This window comes from Schistocerca serialis, chromosome 1 (genome assembly GCF_023864345.2).
Source record: "Schistocerca serialis cubense isolate TAMUIC-IGC-003099 chromosome 1, iqSchSeri2.2, whole genome shotgun sequence".
In the NCBI taxonomy this organism is placed as follows: domain Eukaryota; kingdom Metazoa; phylum Arthropoda; class Insecta; order Orthoptera; family Acrididae; genus Schistocerca; species Schistocerca serialis.
Genome location: NC_064638.1, coordinates 600,268,924 through 600,283,495, shown reverse-complemented (window position 1 = coordinate 600,283,495; position 14,572 = coordinate 600,268,924). Strand labels below are relative to the sequence as shown.

The following is a 14,572-nucleotide window of genomic DNA, read 5'->3' as shown; positions in this document are numbered from 1 at the left end:
TTAAAAACTAAGTAAAAATACCTCATTAGCCACTCCTTCTCCAATACTTGGACTCAATAATGTAATATCTGCCCACCTTCAGTATTTGTATTAGTTAAATCCTGATTTTGCCAGTATGTAGACAGTTAATACTGTTGTGTGTAAAGTTACATAAATCCTCTGTTTGAAATACTAAATAAAAAGAGCAGCTGCGTAGTATAGAAGGAAAAACAGTGTTTCTTTTTTTTTTTTTCAAAGCCACTGTTTTTCTTCCATCATACTTAAATAAAGTAATGTAGGAATAATTACAAAAATCATGAATTTGAATAGATCTGTGTCAGTCATAACTTATTTTTGATATACTTTACAGAAGTTGCCAGATGGGGTAGCTTTGTCCTGTTAACATATACCAATAACTGGAATTGTCATGATGGGATTTATGGGACAAAGAGTGTGAATGAATGAATGAATGAATGGAGGATACTGAATGTATACAGAGAAGGGCAGCAAGAATGGTCACAGGTTTGTTTAATCTGTGGGAGGGTGTCACAGAGATACTGAAGGAATTGAATTGGTAGACTCTTGAAGACAGATGTAAACTATCCCAAGAAAGTCTATTAACAAAGCTTCAAGAACTGGCTTTAAATGATTACTCTTGGGATACATTACAACCCCGTATGTATTGTTTACAGAGGGATTATGAGGATAAGATTAGAATAATTACTGCACACAGAGGCATTAGACAATCATTCTTCTCGCAATCCATAGGTGAATGGAACAGGAAGAAACCCTTATAATTGGTACAATGAGACATACCCTCTGCCATGCACCTCATAGAGTATAGAAGTAGATGAAGATGTAGATATGTTTATCTCTCACAAAGTTTGTTGTTAACAATCCACTAAAGTTCAAAAGGTACAAAATTACACCACCAGAAGGAAAAATTACATTTATTGCTCCACATTAAGATTGTCTTTAGCACAAAAAAGGGTGCTTAATGCTGCAACAAAAGGTTTTGATCACTTACCCTGTGATATAAAATGTCTGACAGACTGCAAAGTAAAATTTGATAACAAACTGAGAAAGTTTCTCAACAACTTCTATTCCATAGCAGAATTACTATTGTTGTATGAGGCGTGTTTTTTTAAATAAGTACCGTTTTGAAATTTAAAAAAAAAAAGTCGTGCTAAGATATCTCAATAATTTTATTTTTACATGAAAGCCTGTACCTTAATCTATGCACTGACGCCATTACAGTCTGATTCTTCCTTGTTTATGTTGTCTGCTGAGTGTTTAAGATGCCTCTGATAATCGTGAGTCCCGCCGAAAGTAAAGTACAGGCTGTTACAAGATTTCTTAGTGCTAAAGGCCTAAAAGCAATCGATATTCATCGTGAGATCAGAGCAGTTTATGGAGAAACAATTATGAGTGATGGAATGGTAAGAGAGTGGGTGAGAGCATTTAAAGATGTCCACACAAATGTGCATTATGAACAATGGAGTGGGCATCCTTCAGTTGTTAATGAAAGTTTGGTGCAGGAAGAGGACAATAAGTTGAGAGAAATCAGACGCTTTACGATTTTCTCCTTGCAGGATGACTTTCCTAATGTTTCTCATAGAGTTTTGTATGGCATTGTGATCGAGCACTTGAATTACCGAAAATTGTGCACATGTTTGTTACCAAAAATGTTGACGGATGTGCACAAAACCAAACTTTTAGACAGTGCATTGACTTTCCTTGAGCAGTACTACAAGGACAGTGATGATTTCTTAAGCCAAATTGTTATGGGCCACGAAATATGGGTGGCCTACGTCACACCAGAATCAAAGCAACAGTCCATGGAATGGCAGCATGCAGATTCACCCAGAAAAGTGAAGTTTAAGCAAACAATTTCTGCCCGGAAAATCATGTGCACAGTTTTCTGGGAAAGAAAAGGAGTATTGCTTGTGGAATTTCTGCCTCATAATGGGTCAATCAATGCAGCAGCTTATTGCAAGACACTGCACAATCTGCGCCATTCAATTCAGAACAAAAGATGTGGCAAGTTGAGCAAGGGCATTGTTTTGCTGCAAGACAATGCCTGTCCGCATGTGGTGAATCAGACCAAAGATCTCATCACATCTTTTCGATGGGAAACTCTAGACCATCCTCTGTACAGCCCTGATCTTGCATCCAGTGACTACCATCTGTTCCTGCACTTGAAGAAACACCTGAGAGGTCAGTATCTTCAGGACGATGATGAAGTCAAAACAGTGGTGATGCAGTGGTTAATAAGTCAGGCGGCAGACTTCTATGAGGAGGGTATTCAAAAACTGGTACAACGTTATGACAAGTGCCTCAATATTGACAGAAATTATGTAGAAAAGTAGATTAAGGTACAGGATTTCATGTAAAAATAAAATTATTGAGCTGTCTTAGCACGTCTTGTTTTAATTTCAAAATGGTACTTACTTAAAAAAACATGCCTCGTAACAGTGGTGGGTAGGAATTATTAACTCACATCTGTGTATCTTTTTTTTCCTTTAGAAAAAATAAAAAACTAAACATAGAAATGTTCCAAATTTAACAGTATGTACAAATTAATTTCCAATGTGAATGTAAAATGACTCTTTCCACATCATTCTGATCTCTCACACAAAATGATCCATGGAACATGTAACTAAATAATTAAATTTGTACAACCTCCTAGACACATTTAGTATACATGGTCAATATACCCTTGCTTGTGTTCTACACGTGGCTTTGTTTTACTTTTCGTTCAAGACACTGGAATCTGATAGACACACGTAGCACAGGTGATTTCTGTTTTACATGAACATTTTCTGCACATGGCTTTGTGGCACTTAACACAGGTGCCATTGGTCTTACTGCCTTTGCACAGTCTGATATGGCACTTCCTCCACTTTCTAGGTGATTTTGGTCCCCTATCCTCTTCCTTTGCCTGATGTTCTTTGCTCTATCATTCCCTTAAGTTTATTTGCCAGCTGAAGTATAAACATGTTCTTTTCCATTTTCTTCTTCGTAACTATTTTTAAATGACCCATGCATTTATTGCCAACCTTGTTCAAGATGTTGTAGAAGACATGAGTCTGCCATCTCCTACATGCAACCTTTGTGGTATAATTACAGACCATTTGGTCAACTGTATCCACCCCACACTTTGTTGCATTGTAGAATGTTATGGTTTCAGGTTTCTTTTTTCCTCCCTTGCTTACTGCTGCTTTAGCATGCAGTGTACTCAGAAGAATCACATTTTTATTCTTCTTTCCTTGGTATACAGTCATGGTGTAGTCTGTGTTGCCACTTCGATTCAGGATGATGGTGAAGTGTATTTCAGAATTGGGCTTCCTTACTTCATAAGGGGTTTCACAACAGATCTTGTTCACTGTACCAACTAACGAAGTTTTCTTTTCTTTGAGTTTCTTAACAAGTTGAAGAGATGTAAATAAGTTGTCTGCTGTCACATTTCTTCCTTGATTTACAAATGGCTCGATGAAACACAGATGATGTACTCTCAAAGTTGTTGCTTCTCTCTATGTGTGTCCTCTTTGCCAAGGTATTGAGAAGCATTACGTATTTACTTTGTCGTTACATTGACAGCCAACCAGTATTTGAGAGCATACTTGTTTGGTTTGTTAGACATGAATTGAATGAACTTGCATCCTGTTTTTCTTGGTAATAGTTGCTCATCAATGGTCATATTTTCTCCATGGTGGTAAGAACAAATACTGTTTTCAGTGAACTCTCTCCAAATTCCAGATACAAGAGTGATTTGTTGAATGCCAGGCATTCAGCTCAGGTTTATTTTTCACCAAAATGAAGAAATCTGAGAAGCTCCTGAAACCTGTCCCTTGTCAAAATATCCTTGATAAAAGTAGGCCCCCAACAGTGTGACCAGATGTAGTGATCCATACCATTCACGGAAAGGCATGTATCAAATACATCAAAGATAGAGTTCAGAGTAAAGATGTCCATGATCATAATTAATTTGCAAACATCAAGCCACATACTGTGGGAAAGTCTACCTTCTGGAAAGCATTTGTAAACTTCTTGGAGCAAGGAGGAATGAAGGAGCTCTGGTACCATGGAAGATGATCACCACCAAGGAAGACAAATATGATGTATATAAGCGAATGTTGTTACATACTATTCACAGACAGAATGTCAATGAGAGTTCATAGTATGTTAACAACACGTCTTTGAGACATTAATATTAGTTGGTTCCCATGTAACGTTTAAGCGTTTATCAGTTTGTGACAATATGCAGAGTTAATTGAACCAACCTACACTTCATTTAAGTAGAGAAGCAGTGTTTTGTTTTGTAGCCACTTAACTTATGGAAATCTGAACAGAAGAAAGAAGTGCAATGCTTAGAAAGCATGGGGCACAGCATACCTGGACCCTGAGATAATTCACAAGAATTGGAAGGCTGAATCTCAACACCAATCTAATAAAGGAGTGTTAAGGCAGCAGTGTTAGGTATAGCTGCAAGGAGTAATAGATGTAGAACAGATGTTGCCAAAGCAGTCAAAACATTGCCACAATAGCTAAATACAGCAGTCAACAGCCACTAATACACACTCCACAGAGATCATCCAGACATACATTTTGTGCAAATGACACCCTGAGTATCAGTTTCTCCAGCTCCTCAAGTGACACAGTCCAGGAATTGCTTTTTAGTACTTTACCAACATTTGATACTGTGTATTTATTCATGAGAAGTAGCATTGTTTTGTCAAAAATAAGACAGAAAGCACTGGTGACAGAGTCGTTTATTCGTTGGCAAGCATAAGCATTGGGACCTTCTCTCTCCTTCAGAGAGTTCACAGCCGACTTTCTTCCAGAAGATGAAAACTTGGCAATTTTCCACACAGTTTCATCCCTAGAAACTATCTTTGTGGATGCTTCCAACTGCACTTGCTGTGAAGAGAGAGGTGATGATTGGCATAGATCAGCATATGAATCCTTTTCCACAAATCACTCCTGGTTCACAATGTCTTCATCTTCACTTGTCTCAAGTACGTAATTGTCATCTTTATCAGTGACGTCAATTTCCAATTCAACTTCAGAATTCTCTAAGAGGTGTAACACTTCTTCATCAGAAAGTCCATGCTGATGATACAAGTTCCAAAATGTGTCTCTTGGACAAAGACTGTTACCTGAATTCCATGATATAAACAGTGGTAGATTGGAGTTTATATGTGCCAAGTTGCAAAAATGAGCAGCAACTGCTTTGCATGACTGCTGCCTTTTGTCACTTCATTGTTGGATAATTTATATATACAGGGTGTTACAAAAAGGTACAGCCAAACTTTCAGGAAACATTCCTCACACACAAAGAAAGAAAATATGTTATGTGGACATGTGTCTGGAAACGCTTACTTTCCATGTTAGAGCTCATTTTATTACTTCTCTTCAAATCACATTAATCATGGAATGGAAACACACAGCAACAGAATATACAAGCGTGACTTCAAACACTTTGTTACAGGAAATGTTCAAAATGTCCTCCATTAGCAAGGATACATGCATCCACCCTCCGTCGCATGGAATCCCTGATGCGCTGATGCAGCCCTGGAGAATGGCATCATCCACAATACGAGCACAAAGAGTCTCTACATTTGGTACCGGGGTTGCGTAGACAAGAGCTTTCAAATGCCCCCATAAATGAAAGTCAAGAGGGTTGAGATCAGGAGAGTGTGGAGGCCATGGAATTGGTCCATGTCTACCAATCCATCGGTCACCGAATCTGTTGTTGAGAAGCGTACGAACACTTCGACTGAAATGTGCAGGAGCTCCATCGCACATGAACCACATGTTGTGTTGTACTTGTAAAGGCACATGTTCTAGCAGCACAGGTAGAGTATCCCATATGAAATCATAATAATGTGCTCCATTGAGCGTAGGTGGACGAAACTAAAATGAGCTCTAACGTGGAAATTAAGCGTTTCCGGACACATGTCCACCTAATATCTTTTCTTTATTTGTGTGTGAGGAATGTTTCCTGAAAGTTTGACCATACCATTTTGTAACACCCTGTATACAGAAGAGTACTTACAGTGGGGTCAATTTCACCCTATTCACTACTGTAGGTATATCGAATGGAATGTCAAAGAAAATATAAATAATTCATAAATTCTAATGGATCATTATAAAGAAGAGAAAAAATTCAGAAAATTCATGTGATTTCATAATGCAGTAAATAAATTCAATATAACAAGGATGGAAAAAGTATGACAGGGGTCATTTTGATCACTGCTACCACTATAGTGTTAAATACAAAAGAAAACTGGTACTCCCTACACTGTCAGTATTCCTAAAGCTGAACTTGTCTCCAGAATGGTGTAAATGAAGAATATTCACAATATTAACAATTAATGTCCAGTGGCAATTTTTTAAAGAAAGGCAATATGATATAAAAATAGTTTATAATTCTAACATTTCAAAATTTTGCATGAGGCAACCCCACAATAAATATGATAAACACATGTATTGAGAGGAAAAAGCACTGCTCACCATAGAAACAAAGTGATAGTACGTTGAATGTGCAATAATTTCTCACTTCTCACATGGAATGCTGGGAATGGATGTATGTGATCCCCACACTGCGGATATATTGTTCTTGCAGGGTAGGCAGTATATAAAAGAAACAAATATGTTTCTGTGTTTTGGACTTCTAGGAACGCAGATGTGACACACATGGGCCTTCACTACATATGGACCTCACTCATCCTGGGTCTCGAGTGACCTGCCTTCATTTTTAACCTTCCCCAACCCACTCCTCTCACCTCCCCGGTGAAGGAACTATTACTTCTGAAAATTAGGTAGTACATTACTTTTCCTTTTGTATATGTCTGTCAGTAGTATTAAAGATTTTTCCTGCTGAAAGCACTTGGAAGTCTCATAATTTATTATTTTTCCTGATTGAATGTATTTATTTGTTTTTATGTCACTATCTGCCATTCATCAATTCGATCTTAAAATGAATAGTAGTTTGTTTCTCAATAATTATTTTTGTTCTGTTCTAGAATTCCACTATAACAATAAGATGACAACAGAGTTTTATCATCAGTTATGGATTAAACTGTGATACATTATTGGTGGGCAGTTTATTCAAGTTTATTCCTTAGTATCTGCCTTCATACCTCCATTTGTTTTATTCTTGCTTGATGTTTAATGGTAGCTTTCATGTGTTGCAGAATGCCAGCTCTAGTTTTCAGTGTTTCATTGTAAAGGAACAAAATTCTCCTCTTCTCTTGCTGTAAATATATGAAACTACTTAAGAAAACCAGTAATCAAACTAAAGTATTTTTATTTATTGGTGAACATAAAGTACATGCTAATACATCATTTTAGTGACTTATAAAAATATTTACATTTAGATTATATTTTTGCTTGATACTTCCTCAAACAATAATCTGTGTTGTGTCTAGTAAAAAAATATTTGGGAAGTATAGAAACGGAACAGATGTGTCTAAAATAACAATATTAACTCAAACAAGAAAAGTGCAGCAGTTTGTGTGTGCTTATGCATATATAAACACTCTCACTTACTCTCTCCCTCTCTTTCTTTCACACACACACACACACACACACACACACAGTTTTCTGGTAACTGGCCTAGGAGGAAGTGTGGATGTTTCATTAATTTGGTAGTTGACATGTCTAAACAGTCTAGAAGCAGCAATTCAATATCTTTTTCTTTGTGGCAGACAAAGTAAGGATACATACTGATCATTCATACAAATATGTTGTATATGTATTCACTAGATTTGCAAGACTTCAGCTGAGACACACCGTTACAAATACATGAGTAAAATTAATTGCTGGTAGAGTAAGTCTTCAAAAAGAAAATGAAAAAAACTCTAGCTTGTCTGGTTGAGATAGAATTTTGATTAAGATATAGAGATAGCGACTGTGGCCCGCATCACTGGGAAGCGAGATCACTGGCAAGCGAGGAAAGGAACATCTGTGGACTAGCCAAAGACTTCTGTGCATTCTGAGCTATGATAAGTTGTGGACACGCTATTATATTGCACTTCATAAATAAAATTTATGTGCAGTTAACCACTTTGATTCCATTATTAGGACATTCCCTGTCACCTGGTTATAGGGAATACCTCCATAAATTACAATTACTTAGTGAGTACTGTATTTCACTGTGCTGTCTTGTATCCAATCAGTGAATACTAGAGTATTTTCTGACACATTAAAATATACTACAAGGATAGCATTTGTAAAATGATTGAACAAGACTGAGATATAATTATAGACTTTTCTATGGAATTTTGAGTGGACTAAATCTCTCTAATGTATATTTACCATGAATTATAAAGGACATTATGTGTACGCGAACAATACTATATGGTTGAATAGTATCACACGCTAACAAAAGCCAGGCTCTTTCTTAATAATTACTCTATTTAAGAATAACAATGGACTCTCCTATTTGATGCAGGGATATATGTAGCACTATATTCAGAGCAGATGTGCAGTAAATTAAGTCCCTATTAATCCATTCTCGAACTACTGCTGTATCAATTATTAATGATCTTAATTCACAATGTGAAAGACAACTACAGGTAAGTTAATGCCATCATAAAATGCATGCAGATGTTTCACGTTTTCTAGGCACAATATAACACACTGAGAATACCAAACACCTGCTCAAAAAAGATTAATTTTGTATTTGGTCCTGTGTTAAGACCAAAATAATAAAATAAAAAAGTTGTCGCTTTCCTAAATGCAGACCTTATTGTTCTGTGAACTCACATTCTCAAGAGAGGCTGTAAAAGTAACAAAACTTTTGCAGTACAGGAATGAGTTTGCGGTAATACGTTGAGTTATTAATTGCTTATATAACAGTATCTCTCAAATAGTCGTATACACATTCCATTGCAAAATTTCAATTGCATATGTAGTACCCAACCAACATAAATTATTTTCAGCAAAGTATGAAATTCACAGCTCAACACAACATATAAGTGCCTTTAGGTTACTAGAACATACTAGAATTATAATCTACATTAGATGACTCATATTCTTTGAATCACGGGATAAAAAGTCTGTGAGACGTGGAATGAATTCAAAGATGTATTTTTTTTTTAATGAAGTGCAATACAATATAACAACTTAAAATTGAGAAATATTCTAATATCACAAATTTAATATCACATATAATCAGATGTATTAGTTCTAAGAATCACTGTGGAAACAGTGATCATTGAAGCAGGAGGAGACAGCTAATAAACAATTCTTTAAAGCATTCCAAACGTAACTCCATTACAGTAGCACAAGACATTTATTATGTTATGGTAGGTTGTTGAATATATGTATACCCACACATATTACTTCCTTTTGTATTGATGACAGACACTTTTAAGCCTTTTTCAGAAGTGGTCTTTTAGTCTCAGTATTATAGTCACTGCACGGGAAAACTGAGATACCAATGACAGCAAACAATGTTTGTTATTGTATTTACTGTGAAATAGTTGTAAAAATGTCATATTTTTGTAAGATGTCTCTGCACATACATCCACAATTAACACAAGATATAATTCACATTCTTCTGTAGACTGAAATTCTATCTTTGTTATGTAAAGTCACTTCAATAATTATTCAGAAGCTCATTAGTGAATGGAAATATGCAGAATAAATTAACATCCTCATTTTTATGTCAGTTGTAGCTGCAATTATGGCAATACTAATAAACTTGAACCAAAGTACTTCATTATGTCAAGGATGCAAGTTTTTCTATTTATGTTATTTGTTTGAAATCCCAAAAACTGGACATAATCTACTCCTTGAAATTACATGTTTGAATAGACTGTTGCATCAGAGGAACTGAACTTTACGTACTAAGTATTGTCAAAAATTTATTGTAATCTATTTATCTCCAATAGTGTGTTGGTATTTTCAGACATTTCAGTAATTTTCTTTTAACACAGGTAAGATGAATTTGTGGTGTCAACTATTCCATAGTATTTTAACTGTTGCATGATGACATCATGGCCTCCCACAAAAGCCTTGGTTAAGTTACAAAATATTCTCAGTAGTAATAACTCCTAAAATTATTGATGACACAGATGATTTATTAAGAAGGATATAGTCTGTTAGTTGACAATCATGTTCAAAATCGACTCTTTTTTTTTTCACTGAACATGGCTTTTGTACTACGTATCTACACATACTGTTGTACATCATGCCAAATTTTTAAAAGAAATGCTTGGAGTTTTCAGCTTGTTAGATGTCCAGTCAAATTATGAGACAGTTAGGAAAGACTCTAAGAAAAGAGTGAGGCTGATTAATGATAAAACTATGGAAGATTTGAAAGAAAGCTTAAAAAAGGTTAAATGGGGTGAAGTGCTTAATGAGTCTAATGCTATCTCTAAATTCAACATATTTCATAATGAGTTTGTATCCAGTTTTGAAAGTAGTTTTCTTAAAAATACAATTAAATGTAATAACAACAATTAATCACAGAAACCTTTGATCACTTCAGTTATCAGAGTCTATTCACAGTGAAAAACGGACTTGAACAAAATAAGCAGAACAAGTAATGACCTAGAAATACTTTCTTATTATAGACACTATAATAAAATATTTGGAAAAAGTTGTAAAAATATCTAGAGTATGCACATTTTGTCAAAACTGACAAGTATGATTATAAAATAAAATCAATATGGAATATCATTAAAGAAGAGACAGGGAAAGAAGCCATAGAAGATGGCATGATTTCTGTTACAGGAAACGGGAGTATTGTAAAAGACAGTTTATGTGTATCAGATATTTTTAATAATTACTTTTTAAAAACAGGCAACAAAATTGGTGCAAATAGTTCAGAAGAGAAAGCAAAGCAGAACATTGAAGAAGCAACATACAAGACTTTTAGTGAAATGCAAATTAATCTCACATCCCCAGCTGACATAAGTAATATTATCATGTCTTTAAAAACTAAAAGTTCAAGAGGGATGGATAATATTTCCAATAAGCCACTAAAAAGTTGTGGCCCTATAATATGTAATATTCATAGTCAATGTAATGCAGTATTAACTCAGGGTGTTTTCTCAGGCCTCTCTGTAAAAAGAGATGTCTCCACAGATGTCGATAACCATCCTGTGTCACTCCTTACGTTATTTTCTAAAATTTTTGGGGCTGTAATGTACTCCACAGTTGTCATCCACCTGTGTGGTAATGGGATACTTAGCCAATCACAGTTTGGATTCCAAAATGACCATTATACTGAGTCAGCTATTTATCATTTATGGAGCACATAACAAAATCTTTAAATGATAAAATATTGTCAATTGGGATGTGCTGTGATTCATCAAAGACAATTGATTGTGTCAGTCACAGTACTCTATTAGAGAGGTTAAGTTTTTTTGGAATATATTGTTCAGCAAATGCCTGGCTTAATTCTTAATTGTTTGGCCCGACAGCTGAGTGGTCAGCGTGATGGATTGCTGTCCTATGGGCCTGGATTCAATTCCCGGCTGGGTCGGAGATTTTCTCCACACAGGGACTGGGTGTTGCATTGTCTTCATCATCATTTCATCCTCATCCGGGCGCAGGTTGCCCACTGTGGCGTCGAATGTAATAAGCCCTGCACCAAGGCAGCCGGACCTGCCCCGCAAGGGGCCTCCCGGCCAACAACGCCAAATGCTCATTTGCATTTCATTTCCAATTCTCAATTAAGAAACACAATACAGAAAGTTACCCTCTAGGCTGTTTGAATTATACAAAGAGGGATAAGAGTGTCCATACCTGGCGGCCAGTGAAAAGAAAAAATATAGTGTAGCTAGGAGTCTTTCTTTCAAGAAAACGATTTAAAAGTTGGTGTAACACATATTTTTAAAAGGGTCAAAACTGGAACTTTTTAGTGGCATCTTACAATTCGCCATTCATCTTTCAAAATATCAGAAATTCTCCATACCCCCAGGTCTAGCCCCCCATCCCCTTACAAGCTACTGTATGAGTGTGCTTGAAGAGGGATACCACAACACCTGGGTAGAGAGAAATTTGAATGACAGTGCTACAGTGTTTGATCATCAAAGCCCTAGTGTCCTTGTGTTATGTTAACAATCTGCTAATTTATTTGAATCAGGAGGCAGAATTAATCCTGGCCACTCATGATACAGACATTTTTGTGAAGCAAAGCAAAGAAGCATCAGTAGAGAAAGTAGTAAATGATGTGAAAATTGCTGAAAGATTTTGAACAAATGGGCTAGCTTTAAACTGATAAATTGCATTTCAACATATTCCAACTCCTATTAAAGGGACATTGTATGTAGGAGATACAATGCCACCGATGTTAAATTATCGAATTTTGTGACCCATTAGCTTGGAAACTTTTTAAGACACAAACTTACAATTTTCCATAATTATTGAATGCACCTTTCTAGATACACGGAACTAGAATTATTACTAAAATTGTACTGCAGGGCTGGTTATCTTCTTTTTTTTCCCAAACACTCAATTTTTTGATAGAATTTTGTAAATAAATGAACATAAAAACAAAACAACTCAGGATATTTTAATTATTCTAGTTCAATATGTGTTGAATCTCACACTTGGCATGCTGTGAAAATTTCATGTCTCTACCATTAGAACTTTTTTAGAAAATGGGTCATTTATTGCAAAAAATGCAGTTCAGAGATATTGAGGTTTAAAAGTTGTTTTAATTACAAATTCTTATACAGACTTACATTTCTGTGTCTTTTATGCATTAGAATTGTCCTGGCCCATGTCTGTGTCTCCTTCAGTGTCACAACAGCCCAGTGCTTGCCTCCTCCTTTTCTTTCTTGCTTCTTTTGTCATGTGCTGAGCAGCTAACTCTGCTTCACGTACATGAAGCTCATCCAGTTCCCGCAGTCCTTCAGCTGTGTCCTGTCCAAATCTTGCTCCTAACTTCTCCAGAACCTTAAGTCTTTCTTAGTTCCCACTATTAAAAGTTATTACAGCATCAGACACTGCTACCTTTAGAGTCATAAGACCAACAAATACATTTTTAGGCACACGGCGCCAAACAACATGCAAAGTTTAACTTCACCACCACAAAGACAGCATGAGACAGTTTCAGAAAGAACTTGTGTAAGGATTTACAGATCAGTAATGAAGTTGTCCATAATATCATTACTCTTACCACTGTCACCTGTGTAGCTGCAAAATTTGACAATCACACGTCAACATTCAAAATATTATTTGAAGATCTCACAATTGTCTGATTTTAATACATTATATACCAAAATGTTCAGAAAATTCCAAAGTACATTATGGAGTAGGAAACAGAAAATGTAACATTTCAACAGATTTCACATACAATGTCCCCTTAACCTTGTATAGCAACAAGAAAAAATATATGGAGCAGAAAATTGTAAGTGATTAGGCATGCAAATTGATGAAAAGTTAAACTGTAGGTCTGCTACAGCATTTGGGTTCAGCGACTTTTGTCATCAGAATAATTGCCAACTTTGGAGGCATAAAAGTCAGTAATTTAACACATTTTGCATATTTTCATTCATTTTTACTTTATGGGATGATATTCTGGGGTAACTGCTCATTTAGGCAAAAAACATTAATTGTGCAAAAGAAAGTAAATAATATTATGTGTGGAGTTCACAAATGTAAATCTTGCAGATAGCTCTTTAAACAGTTGGGAATATTAACCACACTCTCATATTAAATTTATTCACTCATAAAAATTGTTACTAATAATCCATCTTTTTAAGTTTGAGAGTAATGGAGATATTCACAAGTACAACACTAGAAGGGAAATGATGTTTATTAGCCTTCTAATGAATCTAAAGTTGGCACTGAATGGGGAAGAATATGCAGCTGTAAAACTCTTTGACAATCTGCCCATGGAAATAAAATGTCTGGCAAACAGCAGAAGTCTTTTCAGATGTAGATTAAAGACATTTCTTCTTGACAACTCCTTGGAACAATTCTTGAATCACAAAAAAAAAAAAATCTGTAAATGGTCAGCATTTATTTTTAGTTGTATATAAGCATTCTATGTTAGTTCTGTTGGCACATTCTACTTCATAATATTTGTCATGATTCTGGTCTATGGAATAGAAACTAACAAACTAACCAACAATGTTGGGACAGCTATCAGCCAGGCAGGTGTGAACTGATGGAGGAGGCAAGGTGGTTGCCCAGGAGGCTCCACAGAAAGGCAGCTGCAAATATAACAAATTCTGTTTTGCTTGATACACCAGGACAGTGGCTGGCTGGCTGCTCAGTTCTGCTGGGTTGGCTCTTTGATGCTGACATAGTTACTCCACTGAGTTCTGGTGGTCTCATTTACATTGGCCATGTGTCTCCACATCAGCTGTTTGTACTCACTGATGGTATACCTGCTATGATGTTGTGCAGTACTTCAGCTGCAGCAGGATGGTGGACACCTAGCATGATGAGACGTCCATCCCGCAATGGTGGTAGACAATTGGTGTACATGGGGAGCAGTAGTCCATGCTGCTGGAATTGAACTGGACTAGCTAACTGCACCATGACACTAAGTCTAGGGAAGGACTTAGTCCATAGAGCTGTTATCCTGTGGTAGCTTCAAATTAGTGACTTCTACTGGGAGGTC

The 14,572-nt window shown here is 36.1% G+C and overlaps 1 protein-coding gene across 1 annotated transcript in view; it reads right to left on the bottom strand.

Annotated features, from left to right (window-relative positions):
* LOC126418484 (protein sneaky) overlaps positions 1 to 14,572 on the bottom strand; it is a 292,665-nt gene that overhangs the window by 38,310 nt on the left and 239,783 nt on the right. The window contains exon 11 of the mRNA XM_050085304.1: positions 7,125 to 7,238. Coding sequence (XP_049941261.1) covers positions 7,125 to 7,238 — 114 coding nt within the window. The remainder of the gene's footprint in view (positions 1 to 7,124; positions 7,239 to 14,572) is intronic.